This window comes from Bacillus rossius, chromosome 16 (assembly GCF_032445375.1).
Source record: "Bacillus rossius redtenbacheri isolate Brsri chromosome 16, Brsri_v3, whole genome shotgun sequence".
NCBI lineage: Eukaryota > Metazoa > Arthropoda > Insecta > Phasmatodea > Bacillidae > Bacillus > Bacillus rossius.
This window is the reverse complement of record NC_086343.1, coordinates 43610161-43637927: the sequence shown is the minus strand read 5'-3', so window position 1 is coordinate 43637927 and position 27767 is coordinate 43610161. Positions and strand designations below refer to the sequence as shown.

General features: G+C 42.5%; 1 protein-coding gene across 1 annotated transcript in view; it reads left to right on the top strand.

Moving 5' to 3' along the window:
- LOC134539901 (sodium channel protein Nach-like) overlaps positions 1-27767 on the top strand; it is a 72682-nt gene that overhangs the window by 20548 nt on the left and 24367 nt on the right. The window contains exons 5-6 of the mRNA XM_063382250.1: positions 7124-7259; positions 9506-9848. Coding sequence (XP_063238320.1) covers positions 7124-7259; positions 9506-9848 — 479 coding nt within the window. The remainder of the gene's footprint in view (positions 1-7123; positions 7260-9505; positions 9849-27767) is intronic.

Below are 27767 nucleotides of genomic sequence, written 5' to 3'. Positions count from 1 at the left end.
GGCGATTTGAACTGCTTGTCCATGTTCAAAGTGGTCAAAACAGCTGATGGATACTGCTGTGGATTTAACTTTCACTTCACAGACAGGGATCATACTGGGTAATTACTTATTCTTATTTATTGAAATATACTACCAATATTTAACATATCTAAAATTAGATTTACACCTGAAACTGGTGACTGCAATTACCTTGTTTGTGGTGAACTATCATGTAGCACATTATGATATGTATACAATTTTGGACACAAGAGAGGCGTAGTTAACCATAACGCACATTAAACCATGCTGCTTGTACTCGCAAGTTACCAACATCTTCAATGCACACAGTATATTATTGTTTCCAGGAAATTTAAAAATTTTAAATATTAAGACAAATGGTTTGTAAAAATATGCCTTCCAGAGTATGGAGTATATTATCAAGTATATATGAAATCAGTCATTATTTGTTATGGTGATTATTGAGTTGCAAATTACTACGCATACTATCCCATAAAATCTGCATTTACTATGCATTGTCGGTTTTGTGTCAGATTTTAGTGTGGCTCTAGTTCAAACAGTTGGAACTGCCAAATCACATTGCCACTGGATATATCCATAACTACAAATTCACTTTACTGTTTGGGGTTAAATTATCTACATGATGAAGGCTATATATACAGGTTGTATCAAAATTCATGTTACAACACTTGAGGGTAGAAAGCTCTTATTATTTGCAACCATTTTTGCCAATAAACATGTTGCCGGAAACGCGTAGTTAAGCCCCTGTAGCCCCAGAAAGAGTCAGCATAGGCAACCCGTTGTAGAGTGTTATGTTGTGGATGTGCGGGCGTTCGAGTAAAGAAATAACCTTTTTAATCGTGGCACAGATTTTAATTTCACTCTGAAATAAATCACAGCTTCGGCTTTGTTTCACAACATTGAAATTGTTGCATACATTTTAACAACATGACAGCCTAAAGCAACGGCTCAAAAACACGCCCACCTTGAGCGACACAGAGGTGGCAGCGGCGAATCATGTTTTCACGGATACGCTGGAGCATGTGTGGAGTCGACCTTATGATTTCGAACGCTTCAATGATTCGCTGTGTAAGTTCTTTTACCGTTTCTACTGGCGTAGCGTAGATAAGCCCTTTTACGTAACCCCACAGAAAGAAATCTAATGGGGTTAGGTCTGGCGACCTTGGCGGCCATGCGACAGGGCCCACTCGTCCAATCCATCGGTTTGGAAATATTTGGTTTAAATACTCTCGCACTTGCAGGGAAAAATGAGGTGGTGCCCCGTCAATTTGGTGCCACATCACACGTCGGACATGCAATGGAACCTCTTCAAGAAGACCTGGTAGTTCGTTCTGAAGGAAGTGGAGGCATCCTGCGCCGGTAAGTCGTGGTAGAAGAAAAAAAGTCCCGACGAGTACGCCGTCAACAATACCGGCCCACACATTAACTGAAAAACGTTCCTGGCGAGCTGTAACACACGTTGCGTGCGGATTGACATCATTCCAAACATGACTGTTGTGCGAATTGAGGATAGCATCTTGAGTGAACTTGGCTAATAAAACTGCTAACTCGGGGTTCCTCAATACTCTTCGAATGAACCAACGAGATAAGGTCATGCGAAGAGGATAGTCCGCCGGACCCATGTGTTGCACTTTTTGAAGGTGGTACGGGTACAAGAGTTGCTCATGAAGAACTCGCCTAACAACCATTTTGTCAGCGTCCATATCGGAACCTTCTGCCCTTGTGCTTGTATCCGGACTCTCCTCAAATCTCTGAAGTACATCTTCTTTAAAACTGGGAGTACGAACCCTGCGTGGAGCACCAGCATTTGGTGTTGTGACGGCACATGTACCAGTATCATGCATTCACTGAGTTAGTCTTGCAAACATGGTGTGGGCTGGAATCCTACGACCCGGATATCGTTCTTCGAACAGACGACGGGCGGCTTTTCCATTTTGTCTAGCTTCCCCGTAAACAAGCAGCATGTCCGTGTCCTCTCTAAACGTGTACTCCATTGAGCTCCACTAAAATGTCGCCCTTTTCAGAACCACAGCGAAAGAAATAACACCACGAGTTTGCTTGTACGACAGAACAGTCAACGACATACCACCAGTGATATCAAAACACACTGCGACACTGCGATGTCACGCTGCGCAGTGCTATGGCACGGCACGAACGGAAGAAAAGAGGTGAGGGCGCCACCAACGGAAGTAAAAAGGGGCGGAGGTCATCATTCGACATTGTACAGTCCCCTCGAGCGCTGCCCGGCATCGTAAACACGTAATTCACCACAGCATCGTCTGTCTCGCACAAAGCCCAACGTGTTGCCTAAGCTGACTCTTTCTGGGGCTACAGGGGCTTAACTACGTGTTTCCGGCAACATGTTTATTGGCGAAAATGGTTGCAAATAATAAGAGCTTTCTACCCTCAAGCATTGTAACATGAATTTTGATATAGCCTGTATATATAATCGAAAGGAATATTGAACTATTAACTTTCATAAAAAATTGTTTGTCATTGAAAATAATTTATGTTATCTGAAACAGCTTCAGCAACAATATTCCTTCCACAGTGAACAATTTTTGAATGCCCTGGTTAGAATATAATTTCAGAATCCATCCACCAGGTGATCAATTCAAGAATGTTGTAGGTCCATTGTCATGTATGCTTGAGTTTGTCAAGTTAAACTTCAAAGTGTCACAAATTTAAGAATGCCATGTTTACACCATAGTAAAATAAATATTTCAAAAGCTGGCGATTTTTAAAGTAGCACATTTACTATTACATTTACTATTACCATTTTAAATTTGGAGAACTGATAGGGCTTCATGAAAATTATATATATACAAAAATACATATACACGCATGTATATATATTACAATCTGCATGTATTCTATACTTCCCATAAATTAAAACATGCACTGGTAAACATTTACTATCCTATTACTACATTTTATTACACTTCAATATGCTGGGTCACACTGGTCCAGGGATTGCACCTCCCAGACAAAGAAGTGCGTCAACTATGGTGGCGTTCACTTTGCTACTTCACCTGACAGTCAAGTCATTCAGCCCTAATTGCGACGCCACCCACGGCGACCCTCCACTGTACCAATGACTTCTGCAGGATCCCGCCCACCACCCCTGACACTCTCAGATGCACAAAGTTTCCCTACCCTCATGTCCAATGCCTGAGGGCCTCGTGCTCCACTTCTAGGCCCTTCCTCATCTCCATCTGCCCCTCTCCCATTATCACCCATTTCACCGGTAACCTCCAATCAGATCACACCCCCGACACGGATGCCTCATCTCTCACCGTCATTATTAGTGAGCTCATTTCGTTGCTCTGCCACTACCTCCGATTCACCTAGTAGACACTGATAATACTTTCCCAAGCCCGTACCTAGTCGGAGAAGTTAGAAGAGTTTCTTAGTGCCCTCTTGAACTTCTTCTATGACTCACACTCCTCCCCTTAAGTTTCTCCTGTGGAATGCCAACTCCCTTGTCCCGAAATTTCCCTACCGCCTGCACTTTATCCGCGAGCGGTCAGCCAACATCGTGTTCCTCTCTGAAACCTGGATTTCCCCTAACACTCTCACCACATATGCGGCCCACCGCTCTGATCATAACGGTCGGGGCGAGGGGATGGTTTTGCTCATCTGCAGCACCTTTTCCCATCATTGTCACCACATTCCATCTCCCCATTATGTTGAGGCGGCTGCTGTGCGTGTGCACAGTCTCCCCTACTCCTTGTACCTCCCTCCCCATTTACCCTTCCCATTTTCTGAAGTTGTGTCCCTCGGTCAGCTTGATACACACATCCTGCTCGCCGGGGACTAAAATGCTACCCATCCCTTCTGGGATTGCGCAGCCACAAACTGGCAGGGCAACTCCTTTTGTCAGATCCTCCAGCATACTCACCACACCCTCCATAATTTCCCCACCCCACCTATTACTCTACCAAACCTGATCACCACTCCATCATCCTAGACTTGGCCCTCTCCATAACTGTCCCTCTGCTCATGGACCTGGACACTGTCACCGCCAGTACCTCTGACCATCTTTTGGTCACTCACTGGTTTACTCCAATTTCATCCCCACTCCAACCCTCACCTACCCTGCTTGGATTTCCCCCAGGATGACTGGGATAGTTTCCAGCAGTCCCTCTCAGGCTCCCCTTTGATAGCCCGGCCCACCTGGTGCCAATGTCCTCACCCTCGCTGCAGCCATCTCTGCAGCTGCTTACTCCCACATGCTTCACCCCACCATGACCTCTGATCACCCCAAATCCCCCTACCACCAAGAAGCTGTGTCCCTGCAGAACCACTTCCGGGGCCGCTGGCAGGCTACCTGCTCCCCAATGCTTCGGCGGGACTATGTCGTGCTGCAGTGGTGGTGCCGGCAGTTGGTCGGTGCTTGGAGGGCCCGACAGGAGACACGATGACTCAGCAACATTACCTCTAAATCCAGCTCCCTTTGGGTCCATGTCCGATGCCTCAAATCCACACCCACTGCCATTCTGCCTTTGACCATCCCCACTGGGATCACCAAGATGGCCTTGGAGCGATACAGCCAGTTGCAGCCTACCTCGCGACTGCCTTTGCTACCCATGTCCCCACCCTGTCCTCCAAGTCTTTAGATGACAGGGAGGACCCAACCAGGTTGTCCTGTCTTGTCATCCTCCTGCTTCTCCCAGATCTCAATCCATCCCCTTCGTCACTTCATCCTAAGTCCGCTCCTTGCTCTCCTCTTTCAAACTGAAAACTGCCCATGGTTCTGACTGTCACCCACTATTATTCTTACCCTCCCCCACCATGCACATGTCTTGATTATTCGGATCCTCAACTCCATACTTATCCTAGGCCATTTCCCCTCCCCCTGGAAGAGGGCCATTGGCCTTTTTTTCCCTCATATTAAAACAGGGCAAGTCCCATCCCTTCTCTCTTCCTACCACCCCATTTCTCTTCTCCCCATTCTTTCCAAAGTAGCTGAGAAGACCATCCTCAAACACCTCCTCCCAATGGTCAACTCTCTCAATCTTCTTCCCCACCACCAGTTTGGCTTCCATCCCTGCGACTCCACCACTTATGCCATCGCTTGTGTGGAACCTGTGGTGGTTCAGGGATTCGCCAGGAGGCAACACACTAGCATGGTGCTCTTCAACATTGCCCGAGCCTTAGACTCCGCGTCGCACCCCCTCATCATCCAACACCTTGCCTGGACAGCCCTACCCCCTCAATTGGTCAGCCAACTGTGCTTGTTCCTAGAGGACCACTCCTTCCGGTTCGGGTGGAGGGGATGATTTCCACCCCGCACCCCAACCCTGCTGGAGTGCCCTAGGGCACTATTCTCTTCCTTGTTCTCTTCTCCCTCCAAATATCTGACCTCTAGCCCCCTCCTGGCACCTACATGGTGCAGTTCATCGACGACACCTATCTACTCGCTACCTCCATCTCCAAGTGGATGCTCGGCAGCCGCCTCAGTAATGGCCTTAATTCTCTCAACAAATTTCATACTCTCTGCATCGAGCTCAACCACTCCAAATCTCAATCCATCCTATTCTCCATTCACCATCCCCACTAGGACCACATGCCACTCATCTGCAATGGAGACATCACCTGGTCACCTACCACCCATTTTCTGGGGGTCACCCCAGATCGAGCCCTTACCTTCCTTCCCCACTTCCACACAATCCACTCCTCATCCCGCACCATCATTCACCAGCTTTTCCATGTACTAAGACCGACATCTGGCACCCCCAGGATGTGTGCCTCGCTGCCTTTCGTTCCTATATCCTGCCCCACCTCACTTATGCATGCCCATTTTGGGCTCATTCATCTCATTTCGCCCTTCGCCCCATCATGTATTCATTCTTTCATGGATCCCACCTCCTCCTTGGTATTCCATACGGGACCCCCATGCCTACTCTTCTCCACAGGACGAAACTCCCACACCCCTACGCTATCCTCAAACACACTACTACGAAGTTCCTATGCCACTGCCAACAAGGCCAGAATCCACTTATTCCCCAACTTGCAGAACCACCCTCTGCCTCAAGACATCTACACAACACACTATTCAGCCATGTCCACTTGCTGCCCGATGATCCCATTGATAAAGAATAGGTCCCTGTACCCATTGGGCCCGTCAGGTGACCCAGAATCTACCACTCCGACCTGTAGCACTGTGGGTACCCCAATGGCATTACAACACACCACTACATTAGGCCTTCTACCCCGACTCACGGCACCTCTCTTTGGGCTGCCTGTACCAGTGGCCCGCACCGACAGAGACCCTGCTCCAACCTCTCCAACCCGATCTGGACTCCGAACTCACAAGTAGCTAGGCTACCGAGGACGGCATCGTCGGAGGAACTTCGAGTTCACCATTCACCAATTGTAACCTTCTCGCCCCCCAGTGGGCTCTGTGCAGTGTTTACGTTCTTATTTTGTTTTTGTACATTGAGTTCCTTGTTTTTATGTAAATAAATGAAGTTTTTTGGTTTGGGCCCCCGAAATCATAGGGCCCTATTAAAAACAATTACACATCTACACCCAATCGCATACAACCTTGACATTATCCTGCTCTTCTACACATAAATTGTAAGCAAATACTACCATTGACATAGTGTTTTGATAAATCCCTAATCCCACTAATACCCACTCATAATATTGTCTCATCTTTGTCTGTGGTTCTAGACCGTTCTAGGACTTACTGTGGGGCAGTAGTTGGTGATGGGAGGTTAAAGCTACACAGCCAAGAAATCCAAGGTTCTTCCCCTCCAAAGGTCGAAGTCCCATAAATCAAACACAGTTTAGGCCTAGGGTCTGTAGCACTGGCATGATCACAGGGCAAGGGTTTGAGATTTGCACTGATGATGCAGCGTCTGCTGGCCGCTGCTCCTATGAGAAGACCTCTCTGGAGGTTTTTGGCTGTGATAACGATACTAAATAACACCTATAAACAGACAAAAACAATTTCATACAAACTTGATGGAGTGTTAATTCTGGTTATGTATGTGATAAATGATATGCAGTTGCCAAAGGTAACTTTCTTAAAAGTTTGGTTACAGAAGTGTTGATATAAGAATAAACAGACTGTAATCACACTCATGTGTATGTCCAGCAAGGACTCGGCCAGTGGCATGGACGAGTCTCCATTCAGGACCAGCAGCTGTGGCCCCACCACAGGACTTGTGGTCGTCGTGGACAACATGCTGGACGACTACTTCTCCACGCCACTCGCATCCTATGGCATCAAGGTGAGTGTCTGCACCAGCGACTCTCGAATCTGTGCAGCAAGGACTCAGGCAGTGACGTTGACAAATCTCCCTTCAGGACCAGCAGCTGTGGCTCAACCACAGGAATTGTCATCATGGACAACATAATGAAATATTACTAATCCACGAACCTCGCATACTAGGGCATCAAGTTTAATGTCTGCACCAGCTAATCTCGTGTATGTCCAGGAACGACTCAGGCAGTGACATGAACGAGTCTCTTTTTAGAACCAGCAGCTATAGTCCCACCATAGAACTGGATGTCGCCATGAACAACATGCTTGGCGACTTATCCTTAACTCCCCTCTGGTCTTATGGCATCAAGGTGAGTGTCTTTATCAGTTTCGCATGTCTGCCTAGCAGGACTCAGGCAATGGCACCAGCATCTCTGACCCCATAGCAGTACTTGTGGTCGTCGTATTCAGCATGCTGAGCAACTAATACCCCACGCCTCTCACATCCTATGGTATCGAGTTGAGCAGTTTCTTAACCAGTGAATATAGTGTCTGTGCAGCAAGGACTCAGAGAATAGAAATTCTCTTTTCAGGACATACAGCTGTGATCCCACCACATGACTTTTATTTCGTTGTAGAAAACTTTGGGCGACTACTTCTCAATGTTTCTCGCGTCCTCTGGAATCAATGTGGATGTCTGCACTGGAGACCCTAGTCTCTGTTCAGCCAGAACTCGGGCAGTTGTGTAGACAAGTCTCCTTTAAGTACCAGCAGTTGCAGTCCAACCACAGGACTGGTGTTCGTTGTGTACAACATGCTAGGCGACTACTTCTCCATGGCCCTCGCATTATGTGAAATCAAGGTGTCTATCAGTGAATCGCATGTCTGTTAAGCAAGGACCTAGGCAGTGGCAATGACCCGTCTCCCTTCAGGACCTACAGCTGTGGCCCAACCCACCCAACTTAGTCGCAATATCACGGTCCCATCGATCCGTTTTTGCGCCACTCGCCGAAATCGCACTTTACTCTCTCGCCTGAGGGATCTCACGCGGAGGCCGGTGTCGCCGCTTTCATACCAGTTTGACGTCTTTCTCGAATGTAATGGAGTGGATGTGATGAATCGTGTCATTTTGGAACCAACCCAACGACACCCAAAGTATCCAGAAACGCGTCGGAGTCACGTCATTCAAGGTGGCGGCTTCTGTAAGCCCGCATAATTCCTAAGATATTTAGGGATAGATGACAGCGCCAAGACAGGATGAAGCGGGGGCAGCGGAGTGGTGAGGTATGGCTGTCATAATCCCCCAGAGGTATGCGCGCAAGACGTCAGTGGCACCGTGCGGGGCCTCTGGGCCGGACTACCGCTGGAAGTGAAACAGCATCTCATTATTCAAGAATACAAAGATGATGCTCCAGACAATGCCCCTCAAGGTGCCAGAGACATTGCACATGACTATAAAGGCCTAGAGAAAAGTTAGAAGGAGCAGAGTGGAGTACGGAGAGGGTAGAGTGGCTCTACTGCACTTAATTATAAGCAAAGGTAGTGATGGGCACTATACTAATGCTTTCTGGGTAACCTCAGTGGATAGGAGAGGTAGGCAGTTGGGGTGTGAGATGGCCTAGATGCCATTTATGTGGATTTCATACAAACGGTTGGGTCAGTCTGCCTGTACTCTCTACGCATATGCTATGTTATTCTTTTGTTTTGGTATCTTTTTAGAAGTTATTTTTTTTAGATTCAACAAAATTACTCTCTTGATATTATTCTGTATAAAATAATTTTATAATTTGATATAGTGTGTTTAAAATAATGCCAAATATTTCTATTATTTTTTTGCAATTATTTGAACCCCTATATTAATACAGTCATTAATAACCATTAAAATATTTTTGAAAGAACAAAATATGTGTTATTATGTATCATGTTAAAATTTATACACATAGACTTTACAGTCCCAAATACACTAAAAAAAAATAACTATAAACTATCTGTTAGCATTAAGACTAATTTAGTTGCCTGAATTAAAAAAAATTCTCTAAAGGGAATCAAAACAGATAATCTGATAATATTTTGAGTTACTCGTAGTTATAAAACACTTCTTGGCTTCTGGGTGGATTCTACATCCTCGTGAATAAAACAGGGCACATTATCATTCACAAGGACGAGGTCCAACCCAGAAGACATACGTAGTTGATGACTATCACCGAGAGCCTAAGAACTAGAATTATTCGCGGAGGATTGTAATTTCTTTAAAGCACGTGGCTTCGTACACAGTCCAAGAAGGGGTTCCTGCACCAGAGCAGGAGCCAGACGCACCTGAAGGTGAAGGTTGTTGTCCAGGTGCTGGTGCACCCGCCTCGCGAGTTCCCCGGGGAGTTCACGGACGAACGCTTCCTGCCGTCCGGCAGCAAGATGCTGATATCCGTGTACCCGGTGAGCACCTACTCCACGCCCAGCGTGCTCCAGCTGGACCCGGCCAGGCGGCGCTGCTACACGCGCAGCGAGGGCCTCAGTCCGGGCGGCAGGCACTACTCCTTCGCAAACTGCTTCACCGAGTGCCAGACCAACCTCAGCGTGGAGCTGTGTGGCTGCGCGCCCGTCTTCTACCCGCGACTAGGTGAGGCTGTGTGCCCGTCTATACCCGCGACTAGGTGAGCCTGTGTGCCCGTCTATACCCGCGACTAGGTGAGCCTGTGCATCTGTCTATACCCGCGACTAGGTGAGGCTGTACGCCCGTCTTCTAACCGCGACTAGGTGAGGCCCCGCGACTAGGTGAGGCTGTACGTCCGTCTTCTACCCGCGACTAGGTGAGGCTGTGTGTCTGTCTATACCCACTACTAGGTGGAGCTGTGCGTCCGTCTGTACCCGCGACTAGGTGAGACTATGCATCCGTCTATACCAGCGACTAGGTGAGACTGTGAGTAGAATAGGATAGTATTTCCTGCGCTAGGCGCCGGCGCGTGGAGCCGGAGCCGGTGTCCGCCATCTTAAATTGTGATGTCACGGCGGCCATCTTGAATGACCTTGACCTTTGACCTTGACCTTGACCCCGGCGGCCATTTTGGATCCGCCATTTTGGATCCGCCATCTTGGATGAGTGTAACGGGACACAGCATACCAGGACACAATGTAACAGGACAAGTAGAAAACGGTGGTTATCTTGAATCTGCCATCTTTAAATCGAGCGCCCCACTCATTATGATGAAATTTTCGAATCTGTCGCCATATTGATTTTTTTCTGTTCCGCTGGAGGCCGACATCTTGGATACAGTCGACTTTGCTTCTGTTGTTTGTTCCTAGATAGCACCAGCGTCGCTCTTTATTTTTTTTTTGTTCCACTAGAGGCCACCATCTTGGATGCCATCGACTTTGTTTCTGTTGTTTGTTCCTAGATAGCGACAGCAACGCTCTTAATTTTTTTCTGTTCCCCTGGAGGACGCCATCTTGTATACCGTTGACTTTGTTTCTGTTGTTTGTTCCTAGATAGCGACAGAATCGCTCTTAATTTTTTTCTGTTCCACTGGAGGACGCCATCTTGTATACCGTTGACTTTGTTTCTGCTGTTTGTTCCTAGAGAGCACCAACATCGCTCTGTCTCATCACATAAGGTCGATGTTCAATTACCTACCATAGCTATTATGATCCTTATCGACATATTAATTTTAATTTTTAATGCAAAATACATTGGAAGCGCTGTGATTCGAACCAGCGCAGCTCTGATCGCTAGGTTGGAAAACATACGCCTTTAACCGCTCGGCTATCGAGACATTTACCAGACTGAGAATTAAATAAGGTATATAAAAAAATAACATGCATATTCGGACTTCAATTTTTTTTAAATTTTAAGTAATAATAGCACTGCCTGTTCGAGACAGATACATCATCTTGTATTAAGACGTAACTGTTGAAATTTCTGTTACGGTCGCCATCTTGAAAATCCGTAATTTTTATGTTAGAAAATCGGGAAAATTTTTAAAAATCATTAAAAAAAATAATCGAATTAAATAGAAAAAATCTTAAAAACCAGTGTTGCACTTTTCGTTACAGTCGCCATCTTGGATTATATAAATGTTGCATATTTCATTACACCAGCCATCTTGGTTGAGTACTATGTCATCGTTACACTTTATGTTATGACCGTCATTATGGATCCAATTAATGTTGCAATTACCGTTATGGTCGCCATCTTGAAATTTAGATGCCATCTTGGAAATCCGTGATTTTTATGTTAGAAAATCGGGAAAAATTGCAATAGTCAACGAAAAAATTAACTTATTAGAATTCTGGTTGATAAGATCGATTCTCGTCCTTGGTTCGAAACCGGTCAGGGCAAAAAATTAAAAAAAACCATCAGATCCTTCCTTCACAGAAGCTACCCAGAATGACCTACCTCCACCAATAACAAGGTATTTACCATCAGCTGGTATAACGTCATATCCGCCATCTTGTCTTCGTACGCAGAAGACCACCAACTGGTTTTCGTCTGCTAGAGTGTGCTGGCGACATGTTACTGTAATTTTCTGGGCACCATACCTTTAAACTCGACTGTTGGCATTAAACTTTGACCTTGACCTTGAACTGTGACCTTAACCTTAAAATTTGACCTTGAACTTAGACCTTGTGCTGTACTTTGACCTTGACCTTGAAATTTGACTTTGACCTTGAAATTTTATCTTGACATTGATCTTTGACTTTGACCTTGATGAACATCATGAATCAGTCATTGTATGTTCAGTACATGCTACCAGGAGCTACCACATGCTAGCGATCATTGCCAACATCATGTTTTCGTCTGCTGGAGGACACCATCTTGTGTGTACTCGTCTTACCATCATGCTAGTTTTATTCTAACCTGCTACAGTGCAGTAATCATTTATTACTGAGGTGCCCACCATCTTGAATTTTGGCCGCCATCTTGAAATCATGTAATTCTTTAGCTAGAAATGGGGGGAAAATTCCAAGTCACCGAAAAAATCAATTATTAATTTTCAAATTGAATCTATGGATACCTGTCCACGGTTCGATTCCTGACCAGTGAAAGTTGTAACTAAATATTAAATAAATTTTAGCTTCTGTTTTCCATTACTTTTCACGGAGTTTATTAATCATTCGCTCTACGATAAACAACTCAAGTCAATATTCCTTACCAACGAATTAATACAGTACCGCTATGCATTACATAAAAGTCTAATTTTTCAATAATCTGAATAACCTATAAGCCGTTCATGTAAAAAGCCACACATATAGATCAATTGTCTTCAGTCCATGAGACCGAGTCATGTCGTTATCAGACGTATAGGCTATACATTTCAGAACCGCATGACCTTCGTCGTTATCTAATTATATTCAATTAATCCATCGTGACATTTTTTAAACATACTAAAGGACCAAGTGATATTGAAAAATATTTTAGTAACACCAAGAGGTTTTAAACTAGTAAATATTCAATCACTACATTTTGTACTACGCGCAATCAACAAAAGGGAAGCACCGACAACGAAAAGGCAGCACCGCCAATGAACAGGCACCACATTTGGAAGCACCGACAACGAAGAGGTAGCGCCGCCAACGAGAAGGCAGCTCATTTGGAAGCACCGACAACGTAAAGGCAGCACCGACAACGATAAGGCAGCACCGACAACGAAAAGGCAGCACCGCCAACAAAAAGGCAGCCCATTTGAAAGCACCGACAACTAAAAGGCAGCACCGCCATCGAAAAGGCAACTCAATTGGAAGCACCAACAACGAAAAGGTAGCTTCGCCAACGAAAAGCATATCATTTATCATTGGCTCCAATATTCATTGGCTCCAATATATATTCGCTCCAATATTCATTGTTCCAATATTCATTGGCTCCAAAATTCATTGGCTCCAATATTCATTGATTACAATATTCATTGGCTCCAATTTTAATTGGCTCCAATATTCATTAGCTCCAATATTCATAGCCTCCAATATCATTTGGCTCAAACGCTCCAAATACTCCAACAGGCTCCAAAAGGCTCCAACAGTCTTTTGGTTCCTATAGCCATTGGCTCCAATATTCATTGGCTCCACTATTTATTGGCTCCAAAATTCATTGGCTCCAAAATTCATTGGCTACAATATTTATTGGCTCCAATATTCATTGGCACCAATATTTATTAGCTCCAATATTCATTGACTCCAATATTCATTGGCTCCAATATTCATTCGCTCCAATATTCATTGTTCCAATATTCATTGGCTCCAATATTCATTGGCTCCAAAATTCATTGGCTCCAATATTCATTGGCTTCAATATTTATTGACTCCAATATTCATTGGCTCCAATATTCATTCGCTCCAATATTCATTGTTACAATATTCATTGGCTCCAATATTCAATGGCACCAAAATTCATTGGCTCCAATATTCATTGGCTTCAATATTCATTGACTCCAATATTCATTGGCTCCAATGTTCATTGGCTCCAATATTCATTGGCTACAATATATTAATGGACTCCAATATAAATTGGCTCCAATTACTCCAAATGCTCCAACAGGCTCCATAAGGCTCCATCAGTCTTTTGGCTCCTATAGTCATTGGCTCCAATATTCAATGACTCCAATGATCATTGGCTCCAATATTCATTGGCTCCGATATTCATTGGCTCTAATATTCATTGGCTCCAATAGTAATCGACTCCAATATTCATTGGCTCCAATATTCATTGGCTCCATCAGTTATTGACAGCATCAGTCTTTTGGTTCCAAAAGTCTTTTCAAAAAGCTCCATCAGTCTTTTGGCTCCAACTGTCTGTTTTTTCCTATAGTCATTGTCTCCAATAGTAATTGGTTCCAATAGTCATTGGCTCCAATATTCATTGGCTCCAATATTTATTGCCTCCAATATTCATCGCCTACAATATTCATTGGCTTCATTATTAATGGGCTCCAATTGCTCCAAATGCTCCAACAGGCTCTAAAATGAGTCAGTCTTTTGGCTCCAACAGTCTTATGGCTCCTATAGTCATTGGCTCCAATATTCATTGGCTACAATCTTCGTTGGCTCCAATATTCATTGCCTCCAATATTCATTGGCTCCAATATTCATCGGCTCCAATATTCATTGGCTTCAATATTCATCGGCTCCAATATTCATTCGCTCCAATATTCATTGGCTCCATCAGTCATTGACACCAACAGTCATTGACACCAACAGTCTTTTGGTTCCAAAAGTCTTTTGGATCCAAATATATTTGCCTAGAATTCTTCGAGTCTAAGAGACTATGAGGCCACATGGCTAAAAGTCTAAAATGATCTAGCTGGTTACGAGTTATACATGGCTTGCGAGGCTACAGAGCTACCAAGCTTCTAGTACACAAGTTTACGTGACTGCGAGGATACAGGACTACAAGTCTGCATGAGTACTTGACTACGAAGCTACTCGTCTACAAGGCTCCAGTTGCCGCATCTGTCTTCGAAGGAATTTTCTCTTTTGCTCCAACTGCTCTATCAGCATTATTTTATAAGATTACAAGGCTGCTTGCTTATGTAGCTTCAAGTCTACGAGACTACGACCCATGAGGTTACGAGTCTATGCGATTGCAAGTCTTCAAGGTTACGTGATCGCGAAACTATAGGACTACGAAGCTTCAAGTCTACGAGGCTACTTGGATACGTAGCTACAATTCTACGAGAGGTCCCAAGACATCATGTCTACGCGACTACGAGCCATGTGGTTACGAGACTACGTGACTACGAATCTTCAAGTTTACGAGACTGCGAGGCTACAGAGCTACGAATCCTCTAGAAAACGAGTTTAAGTGACTGCGAGGATAGAGGTCTACAAGTCTGCATGAGTACTTGTCTACGAAGCTACTCATCTACAAGGCTCCAATTGACGCATCTGTCTTTGTCGGAATTTTCTCTTTTGCTCCAACTGCACCACCAGTATTATGATATAAGATTACAAGGCTACTTGCTTAGGTAGCTTCAAGTCTGCGAGACTCCAATGCATCATGACTACGAGACTACGACCCATGAGGTTTCGAGACTATGCGATAACAAGTCTTCAAGGTTACGTGATCGCGAGGCTATAGGACTACGAAGCTTCCAGAACGCATGGTTACGAAACTACATGACTAATTGGCCGCGTGGCTTCGAATCTTCATGTCACTAACTGACTACAATAGCACTATTCAGTGGTGAGAGTTAATTTATCTTATGCAAAGGTACATGCTGCAAGTAGTTCCGCTTTTCAACATCAGATGACGTCACGTGTTGCTTGCAGGTAAATAATATTTATTTCTTTTATGCAGGATGCGGGATGCTCACTATCGATCGCATAAGAAGGATAGCTACGATAGTCTCCAAGGAGAAGGAAGTTCGTCCTTCCTGCTAGTGCTTCTCAGATTTCTCACGGTCCGCCATCTTGGATTGCGACGTCACGGCGGTCATCTTGGATTAGTGTGACCTTGAACTTTGACCGAAACCGCAGGAATGATCGCAAACACACGGATTAACCATCAAAATATTAATAAGAATAATCGGGAGCACACGGAGAAAACCACCATAATATTGACAAAAATAATCAGAAAAACACGGAGAAAAACCTCACAAGTTTTCTTTGATATCATAAAATTTCAGGGGAAAAAATATTTAAAAATAAAAATAAATTAATAAAAAATTTAAAATAAAGAAAAAAATACATAAAATTCTGGCTTGTACTAGAACTCTTTCTTTGTTCAACAATGAGAAGTTCACAAGCTAGCAGAATATATGTATGTATTTTTTTATTTTATTTTAAATTTTTTATTAATTTATTTTTATTTTTAAATATTTTTTTCCCTGAAATTTTATGATATCAAAGAAAACTTGTGACGTTTTTCTCCGTGTGCTTCTGATTATTTTTGTCAATATTATGGTGGTTTTCTCCGTGTGCTCCCGATTATTCTTATTAATATTTTGATGGTTAATCCGTGTGCTTGCGATCATTCCTGCGGTTTCGGTCAAAGTTCAAGGACACACTCATCCAAGATGACCGCCGTGACGTCGCAATCCAAGATGGCGGACCGTGAGAAATCTGAGAAGCACTAGCAGGAAGGACGAACTTCCTTCTCCTTGGAGACTATCGTAGCTATCCTTCTTATGCGATCGATAGTGAGCATCCCGCATCCTGCATAAAAGAAATAAATATTATTTACCTGCAAGCAACACGTGACGTCATCTGATGTTGAAAAGCGGAACTACTTGCAGCATGTACCTTTGCATAAGATAAATTAACTCTTACCACTGAATAGTGCTATTGTAGTCAGTTAGAGACATGAAGATTCGAAGCCACGTGGCCAATTAGTCATGTAGTTTCGTAACCATGCGTTCTGGAAGCTTCGTAGTCCTATAGCCTCGCGATCACGTAACCTTGAAGCCTTGTTATCGCATAGTCTCGAAACCTCATGGGTCGTAGTCTCGTAGTCATGATGCATTGGAATCTCGCAGACTTGAAGCTACCTAAGCAAGTAGCCTTGTAATCTTATATCATAATACTGGTGGTGCAGTTGGAGCAAAAGAGAAAATTCCGACAAAGACAGATGCGTCAATTGGAGCCTTGTAGATGAGTAGCTTCGTAGACAAGTACTCATGCAGACTTGTAGACCTCTATCCTCGCAGTCACGTAAACTCGTTTTCTAGAGGATTCGTAGCTCTGTAGCCTCGCAGTCTCGTAAACTTGAATATTCGTAGTCACGTAATCTCGTAACCACATGGCTCGTAGTCGCGTAGACATGATGTCTTGGGACCTCTCGTAGAATTGTAGCTACGTATCCAAGTAGCCTCGTAGACTTGAAGCTTCGTAGTCCTATAGTTTCGCGATCACGTAACCTTGAAGACTTGCAATCGCATAGACTCGTAAATTCATGGGTCGTAGTCTCGTAGACTTGAAGCTACGTAAACAAGCAGCCTTGTAATTTTATAACATAATGCTGATAGAGCAGTTGGAGCAAAAGAGAAAATTCCTTCGAAGACAGATGCGGCAACTGGAGCCTTGTAGACGAGTAGCTTCGTAGTCAAGTACTCATGCAGACTTGTAGTCCTGTATCCTCGCAGTCACGTAAACTTGTGTACTAGAAGCTTCGTAGCTCTGTAGCCTCGCAAGCCATGTATAACTCGTAACCAGCTAGATCATTTTAGACTTGTAGCCATGTGGCCTCATAGTCTCTTAGACTCGAAGAATTCTAGGCAAATATATTTGGATCCAAAAGACTTTTGGAACCAAAAGACTGTTGGTGTCAATGACTGATGGAGCCAATGAATATTGGAGCGAATGAATATTGGAACCGATGAATATTGGAGCCAATGAATATTGGAGGCTTTGAATATTGGAGCCAACGAAGTTTGTAGCCCATGACTATTAGAGCCAATGACTATAAGAGCCAAAAGACTGTTGGAGCCAAAAGACTGACTCCTTTTGGAGCCTATTGGATCATTTGGAGCAATTGGAGCCCATTAATAATGAAGCCAATGAATATTGTAGGCAATGAATATTGGAGCCAATGAATATTGGAGCCAATGAATATTGGAGCCAATGACTATTTAAACCAATTAGTATTGGAGCCAATGACTATAGGAACAAACTGACTGTTGGAGCCAAAAGACTGATGGAGCCTTTAGAAAAGACTTTTGGAACCAAAAGACTGATGTTGTCAATAACTGATGGAGACAATGATTATTGGAGCCAATGAATATTGGAGTCGATTACTATTGGAGCGAATGAATATTAGAGCCAATGAATATTGGAGTCAATGAATATTGAAGCCAATGAATATTTGAGCCAATGAATTTTGAAGAAAATGAATATTGGAGCCAATGAATATTGGAACAATGAATATTGGAGCGAATGTATTTTGGAGCCAATGAATATTGGAGTCAATGAATATTGGAGCCAATGAATATTGTAGCCAATGAATTTTGGAGCCAATGAATTTTGGAGCCTATAAATATTGGAGCCAATGAATATTGGAGCTAATGGCTATAGGAACCAAAAAACTGTTGGAGCCTTTTGGAGCCTGTTGGAGCATTTGGAGCGATTAGATCCAATTGATATTGGAGCCTATGAATATTGGAGCTAATGAATATTGGAGCCAATGAAAATTGGAGCCAATGAATATTGTAGTCAATGAATATTTGAGCCAATGAATTTTGGAGCCTATGAATATTGGAACAATGAATATTGGAGCGAATGAATATTGGAGCCAATGATAAATGAGCTGCCATTTCGTAGGCGGTGCTACCTTTTCGTTGTCGGTGCTTCCAATTGAGTTGCCTTTTCGATGGCGGTGCTGCCTTTTAGTTGTCGGTGCTTCCAAATGGGCTGCCTTTTTGTTGGCGGTGCTGCCTTTTCGTTGTCGGTGCTGCCTTTACGTTGTCGGTGCTTCCCTTTTGTTGATTGCGCGTAGTACAAAATGTAGTGATTGAATATTTACTAGTTTAAAACCTCTTGGTGTTACTTAAAATATTTTTCAATATCACTTGGTTTTTTAGTATGTTTAAAAAATGTCACGATGGATTAATTGAATATAATTAGATAACGACGAAGGTCATGCGGTCCTGAAATGTATAGCCTATACGTCTGATAACGACATGACTCGGTCTCATGGACTGAAGACAATTGATCTATATGTGTGGCTTTTTACATGAACGGCTTATAGGTTATTCAGATTATTGAAAAATTAGACTTTTATGTAATGCATAGCGGTACTGTATTAATTCGTTGGTAAGGAATATTGACTTGAGTTGTTTATCGTAGAGCGAATGATTAATAAACTCCGTGAAAAGTAATGGAAAACAGAAGCTAAAATTTATTTAATATTTAGTTACAACTGTCACTGGTCAGGAATCGAACGGTGGACAGGAATCCATCGATTCAATTTGAAAATTAATAATTGATTTTTTCGGTGACTTGGAATTTTCCCCGCATTTCTAGTTAAATAATTACATAATTTTAAGATGGCGGCCAAATTTCAAGATGGTGGGCACCTCAGTAATAAATGATTACTGCACTGTAGCAGGTTAGAATAAAACTAGCATGATGGTAAGACTGAGGCCTTACTTAAGGCGCTCGAGTTTAAAGTCGGGAGCCGCAGAAGGGTGTACCAACTAAATGCAGTGAGAAGTACGGTCCCTAGGCAAAAAAGAATGACCTGGATAATAATTGAAAACATCACTGCCTGTTTACTATTTAATATTCCTGCTTGGCATCGGCTTGGTACATTAAAATACAGAACCATTTACACAAATCTACCGAAGATCTAGATCTCGCATTAAAGAAAAGGACATCTAATGTAATCACATATTATAAACACTATATTACGGGTAATTTTACAAATATTTATAAAGGATAAGTTTTTCCCTAACAGGTCCGTTGATTACACTCCTGGATGACGTAATTGTCTATAAATGTTATTTAGGCACAATTCCGAATATTCTGGTCTAACCGGACTCTCGTTTCGACGTAATTATGCGAGTCTCACATCCCGCACCACAGCAACGTGATAAGTCTGGCTTGCAGTTTACGTAAATTCTCACGTAGCGTAAAAAAGAGAAGTAGAGTTTATTTCGCCCAATTACGATTCAAGAAACTAGCAAGATAATGAATTTGAGTTTATGATCAGTCAAGTCTCTCTGCTCATAGTTTTTCCTTGAAAAACCAACCCGGTGTCCGGCTGTTAATAGCGGTTGCGTCGAGGCTTACTTGTAGTTGCGCAGCATGGTGGACGATAACCCGGGCTGGGCACTGGTCGATGCGTAGGTGAATGGAACAGCCTTTTCCATTTTAGCAGCGGCGCAACACGCCTGCACCCGACGAGCCGAAGTCGACTCCACCAGCCGCCAGCACCGTCTCCACGCTCGCCAGCCGCAGACCGTCGCAGGTTAACGCGTCACCATGACGTCATAAGGCTTCGCGCGCCGCGCGGTGTTGGCTCGCGGAAACACACACAAGCGCAGCGCCGTGAATGTCCGTAATGCTTATGTTTTAATCAATCTTCAGGACGAAAATGAACCAAGTGCCAAACATATGATATAATTAATTACCAAATTAAAAGGAGGCGTGGCAAACGCCTCAATATCCCCCCCTTAAAAAAAAAACTAAATTAACGCCAAAAACCAAAGAAATTTAGGTAGCTTCGAGCCACTATAAGGCGAGAAAACGGGGAAGCACTCAAAACACGCCATTCAAACAAACGACCTCAAAGAAAAGCAAGAAGAAAAAAGCACACAGTGAGAAAAAACACGCGAAGAAAAACACATGAGAGAGACAAAAAAAAACAATGATTAAGACCAAACAATGCTTTGTGCCACTTTCCCGTTTACTCGTTAACAAACAGCAACATAATTCCTTACTAGGGGGTAGTAACCGTAATCCACCTCTGAGACACGTAAGGCGCAATAAGAAACCTACTCAGCAGCATTAGCCCTATACTTAAGTCGAGCAGCCACCCAAAAAGAAAACAAAAAATTTAAAACCCCAAAAAAAACTAACCAATACGACGATAAAAAAAACTTTTAGACCTCAAGTCAAACCCCACAGTCACGAGCGAAATGCCCTAAACGCCCACACCTAAAACACGTACCTCCCTTCTTAACTTTATTTGGCCCTCCCGAACTTTCACTACTTTTGCCCACCGCGCCTTGCATTAATTGCTTTTTGAACTGGAAACTGGTAAAACAAACGTTTTCCACCGCCACTGCCCACTCTAATAAATCTGACAACTTATGTGGCTTGTTCACGTAACACGACTCATGACGCACCTGTGGACAAACATTTTCGAGAACAAGACTAACCCATTCCTCCTCAGTCTTACTCACTCCTAGTGCCTTCGCATAATCCAAAATCTCCTGCACAAAATGCAAGACGGTTTCATTTAGCTCCTGAAATCTATAAACTTTACTCATAATTAATTGCTCACGAACCCGCCGAGGACAAAGCTTATTCCACAGCGCCTCCTTACAATCAACCCATGACATATGACTCTTATAACCCGCAATGACTATATCGTAAGCTAAGCCTGTGCAACGCGAAGCAACAGCTAAAATTAAATCGCTCTCCTTGGAAAAATAATTTGCGTTAGCTAGCTTGTCTACGGCCATGCAAAACTCTAATATATCCTCTACATTTGCTGACTGCAGTTTCGGAACGTTTTCTAGTGATCGCAAGGCAAACTTATTTTTTAGAAAATTTGTACTAAGCGAGCCACACCCACTCGCTTCTGCCTGTTCCGTTTGCCACGAAACTCTTTCTCCTTTCAAATGCGCCACAAACTTTTGTCTTAAAACATCTATGCTTTCGTCCGCACTGTGCTCGACTGACGCAGCTTTTAAATTAGTCATTATCTCCTCTTTATGTAATTTATATATCCAAGCCAATGCCATACTGGTGATATAAAAAATCAATAAGAATCTTAAACACCGAAAACTACCGCGTCTGCGACTCTGACTAGCAGAGTTGCGCAGTTTTGAGGCCTTACTTAAGGCGCTCGAGTTTAAAGTCGGGAGCCGCAGAAGGGTGTACCAACTAAATGCAGTGAGAAGTACGGTCCCTAGGCAAAAAAGAATGACCTGGATAATAATTGAAAACATCACTGCCTGTTTACTATTTAATATTCCTGCTTGGCATCGGCTTGGTACATTAAAATACAGAACCATTTACACAAATCTACCGAAGATCTAGATCTCGCATTAAAGAAAAGGACATCTAATGTAATCACATATTATAAACACTATATTACGGGTAATTTTACAAATATTTATAAAGGATAAGTTTTTCCCTAACAGGTCCGTTGATTACACTCCTGGATGACGTAATTGTCTATAAATGTTATTTAGGCACAATTCCGAATATTCTGGTCTAACCGGACTCTCGTTTCGACGTAATTATGCGAGTCTCACATCCCGCACCACAGCAACGTGATAAGTCTGGCTTGCAGTTTACGTAAATTCTCACGTAGCGTAAAAAAGAGAAGTAGAGTTTATTTCGCCCAATTACGATTCAAGAAACTAGCAAGATAATGAATTTGAGTTTATGATCAGTCAAGTCTCTCTGCTCATAGTTTTTCCTTGAAAAACCAACCCGGTGTCCGGCTGTTAAAAGCGGTTGCGTCGAGGCTTACTTGTAGTTGCGCAGCATGGTGGACGATAACCCGGGCTGGGCACTGGTCGATGCGTAGGTGAATGGAACAGCCTTTTCCATTTTAGCAGCGGCGCAACACGCCTGCACCCGACGAGCCGAAGTCGACTCCACCAGCCGCCAGCACCGTCTCCACGCTCGCCAGCCGCAGACCGTCGCAGGTTAACGCGTCACCATGACGTCATAAGGCCTCGCGCGCCGCGCGGTGTTGGCTCGCGGAAACACACACAAGCGCAGCGCCGTGAATGTCCGTAATGCTTATGTTTTAATCAATCTTCAGGACGAAAATGAACCAAGTGCCAAACATATGATATAATTAATTACCAAATTAAAAGGAGGCGTGGCAAACGCCTCAAGACGAGTACACACAAGATGGTGTCCTCCAGCAGACGAAAACATGATGTTGGCAATGATCGCTAGCATGTGGTAGCTCCTGGTAGCATGTACTGAACATACAATGACTGATCCATGATGTTCATCAAGGTCAAAGTCAAAGATCAAGGTCAAGGTAAAATTTCAAGGACAAAGTCAAATTTCAAGGTCAAGTTCAAAGTTCTAGGTCAAGGTCAAAGTTCAAGGTCAAGGTCACAGTTCAATGTCAAGGTCAAATTTTAATGCCAACAGTCGAGGTTAAAGGTATGGTGCCCAGAAAATTATACTAACATGTCGCCAGCACACACTAGCGGACGAAAACCGGTTGGTGGTCTTCTGCGTACGAAGACAAGATGGCGGAAATGACGTCATACCAGGTGATGGTAAATACCTTGTTATTGGTGGAGGTAGGTCAGTCTAGGTAGCTTCCGTGGAGGAAGGATCTGAGGTTTTTTTTTATTTTTTGCCCTGACCGGTTTCGAACCAAGGACGAGAATCAATCTTATCAATCAGAATTCTAATAAGTTAATCTTATCGTTGAATATTGGAATTTTTCCCGATTTTCTAAAATAAAATTACGGATTTCCAAGATGGCATCTAAATTTCAAGATGGCGACCATAACGGTAATTGCAAAATTAATTGCATCCAATATGACGGTCATAACATAAAGTGTAACGATGACATAGTACTCAACCAAGATGGCAGGTGTAATGAAATATGCAACATTTATATAATCCAAGATGGCGACCGTAACGAAAAGTGCAACACTGGTTTTTAAGATTTTTTTTATTTAATTAGATAATTTTTTTTAATGATTTTTAAAATTTTTCCTGATTTTTAACATAAAAATTACGGATTTTCAAGATGGCGACCGTAACAGAAATTTCAACAGTTACGTCTTAATACAAGATTATGTATCTTTTTCGAACAGGCAGTGCTATTATTACTTAAAATTTAAAAAAAATTTAAGTCCGAATATGCATGTTATTTTTTTATATACCTTATTTAATTCTCAGTCTGCTAAATGTCTCGATAGCCGAGCGGTTAAAGGCGTATGTTATCCAACCTAGCGATCAGAGCTGCGCTGGTTCGAATCACAGCGCTTCCAATGTATTTTGCATAAAAAATTAAAATAATATGTCGATAAGGATCATAATAGCTATGGTAGGTAATTGAACATCGACCTTATGTGATGAGACAGAGCGATGTTGGTGCTCTCTAGGAACAAACAGCAGAAACAAAGTTGACGGTATACAAGATGGCGTCCTCCAGTGGAACAGAAAAAAATTAAGAGCGATGCTGTCGCTATCTAGGGACAAACAACAGAAACAAAGTCGATGGTATCCAAGATGGCGTCCTCCAGTGGAACAGAAAAAAAAATATAAGCGAAGCTGGCGCTATCTAGGAACAAACAACAGAAGCAAAGTCGATGGTATCCAAGATGTCGGCCTCCAGCGGAACAGAAAAAATCAATATGGCGACAGATTCGAAAATTTCATCATAATGAGTGGGGCGCTCGATTTAAAGATGGCGGATCCAAGATGGCCATTGTGGACTACTTGTCCTGTTACATTGTGTCCCGTTATGCTGTGTCCCGTTATGCTCATCCATGATGGGGGATCCAAAATGGCCGCCGGGGTCAAGGTCAAAGGTCAAGGTCAAGGTCATTCAGTATGGCCTCCGAGACGTCACAATCCAAGATGGCGGACACCGGCTCCGGCTCCACGCGCCGGCGCCTGGCGCAGGAAATACTTTCCTATTCTACTACTGTGCATCCGTCTATACCCGCGACTAGGTGAGACTGTGCATCCGTCTATACCCGCGACTAGGTGAGACTGTGCATCCGTCTATACCCGCGACTAGGTGAGGCTGTGTGTCTGTCTATACCCGCGACTAGGTGAGACTGTGCATCCGTCTATACATGCGACTAGGTGAGACTGTGCATCCGTCTATACCCGCGACTAGGTGAGACTGTGCATCCGTCTATACCCGCGACTAGGTGAGGCTGTGTGTCTGTCTACACCCACTACTAGATGAGACTGTACGTCTGTCTATACCCGCGACTAGGTGAGGCTGTGTGTCTGTCTATACCCACTACTAGGTGAGACTGTGCATCCGTCTATACCCGCGACTAGGTGAGGCTGTGTGTCTGTCTATACCCACTACTAGGTGAGGCTGTACGTCTGTCTATACCCGCGACTAGGTGAGACTGTGCGTCCGTATTCTTTAAGTATAGAGGCTTCTTTGTCTTCTGCTGATGTTATCTTTTTGAAATGTATAGTTTTTAGTATTTTTAAGATAGTAGTACAGGAATGTATGTCCTGAGGTCTGGCTTCAGGCTCTGGATTGTAGATTTTCAACACCATCTTGGATAGTGACGTCACGGCAGCCATCTTGGATGACCTTGACCTTCAAAATTTGCAAAAAATTACCCAAAATCCGTCAATATTTCCACGTATTAAAAAAAATTACCCCAAAAAATCTCAAAAAAATTAAAATATTTTAAAATTTCTCTATTTCGAAGGAAAAATTACCGTTTTGAGGTAACATTTCCCATATTAGTCCTCGAAAAGTCCAAAGGTGTCAAAAGTCAGCAAAGAGGCTTAAGAGTCCGTAAATACAAATCACCCTAAGCCTCCGGGGTCATGACCTTGACAATTAGAATGCCATGGCCGCCTAATTAAATTTATACATAAAGGTTGCAATTTTCGTTACGGCGCCATCCTGAAAATCCGTATTTTTATGCTAGAAAATCGGGAAATTTTTTAAATACTTATGAAATATTTAATTAATAAAAAATCCGTCATCTTAAATAAGATATCACCTTTGCACATATCGTTATGCCCGCCACCTTGGATTATAGAAACGTTCCAAATTTAGTTACAACCACATTATTGGATTCTAGAATTTCGCAAGTATCGTTACGGTGGCCACCATGAACATCCTTAGTTATAATATTAAAAAAAATCAGGGAAATTTTTAGAAAGTATGAAAAAAAATAATTCTCTTAATAAAACCACCATGCCATTATGGATAATGACATGACGGCCACCATCTTGAAAATCTGTAAATATTATCTGAAGTTAATGGGAAAACATTTAAAATTTATAAAAAAGTTAATCAATCAAATTTTAATAAATAAACATTTAAAAATTTTTCTTATTACATGATGCTCGGAGTCCTTGGTTCGAACCCAATGAGAGCAAAGTTAAATAAAATGAGGACATATTTTTTCTCCACTGAAGCCACCGACGGACTGACCTCCCACCACTAATGACAAATATATATCACCAACTATTATGATGTAATGTCCGCCATTTTGTATTCTTCTGCAAGATTGTACTGAAGCCATGTTAATCTAATTTTTTCTCACTAGAATACAGTAATCATTTATTATTACTGTGGCACCCGCCAACTTGAAATTTGGACATCAACTTTGAAATTCGTAATTATTTAGCTATAAATTCGGGAAATTTTTTTAAATTCATTGAAAAAATCTGCAATTAATAAACTGAGTGATAAGATCGATTCCTGTCCTTGTTTCGATACTTGATCGATAAAAAAAATTAATTTTAGACCTAAAGTACTTATTTAATAAATCATCTTCAAAGTCCTAAAAGCAGCTTAGGTTCCTAGTCAACCAGCCTCCAGTAAATCGATGGCGGCATAGTTTTACCGCCATCTTAAAAATTTGAGATTATTTAAATAGAAAATTGGAAAAAATTCCAAAATTCATCACAAAATCACTCATTTATGTACTTATCTATCGGATTAACCTCTGTTAGATCCCTGGTCAATGCAAAAATACAAATTTAATTAAAAATTCCATAAAAGTGATAGGTTCAAGAAATAAAACAACACTTTATTTACAAATATAATTTATTACAAAGATCGTATACTTCTACAGATTAACTTGCTAAGGTTAGCAATCTTATAAACATTTAGTTCAGCATTTGTTTGAACTAATTCTCAGCTCCAAACGGTTTACTGAAGACAGATATCAGCCAGATCCTTTTCCTATATAGTCATTTTCTTCCCGACATAATTTGTTGATACTATGTTTGACTGCATCACTGTAAATAGGAGTATTCATTGTCTTAAATGTGCACTTCTTTACTTTGTCCACGAACGGAAATGGTTAGCCATATGCACAAACACAAATTATATTTTAAAGATCAGTAAGTTGCTACTTCATCTGTAAGCTGATTGAGTATGTTCTGCATGATATCATCAAGAAAACTAAAAATTGTCGTTGCCTCCAACTGTCTTTGTCTCCAACAGTCTTTGGCTTAAACTGTCCTTGGCTCCATCAGTTTTAGCTCCAACTGTCATCGGCTCCAACATTCTCCAATTGGCCAACAGCCCAAGTGTTCCAATTACTCCAATTGACCAACAGTTTCAAGTATTCCTAAAGCTCCAATGCTAAAATTGCTTTAAATGCTCCAAAGCTCTAAGTACTACAACTGCTCCAATTGTTCCAAGAGCTCCAACAGCTCCAATTCTCCAAGTGCTCAGTTGTGTTATCATAGTCTTCAATCATGTCAGCTTCAGATGTTTCATCGTAGTCTTCGATCTTGTCAGCTTCAGGTCGTTCTCTGTTGTTCGCATTTTCATGGAGACGATTAGCATATGGTTTAAATATCTTTTCATTTACCATTAAGTTGGTACCTTCTTCATTAGTTTTAAATTTTAAATTATTATCGAGATTTAGGATAGTATTTTTATCATTGGTATTTTTATATTTTCGAAATCATTATAGTGTTATAATATTTCGCCTTCGTTCCTTTTCCTCGGTGTTGCAGACCAGTCCTCGTTATCTTTAGTAACCTTAGTTGTACAGGTCTTGCAATGTATATCAAAGAAATATCTTCGACCAAACGATTTCTGACACTGACTGCAACTGAGTGGTTTCCACTGACTGCAACTGAGTGGTTTCCACTGACTGCAACTGAGTGGTTTCTGGAGAGGACCCAAATCACACTCGCTTCTCTCTTCTCATTTAGCATTTTTTTCTCCAGT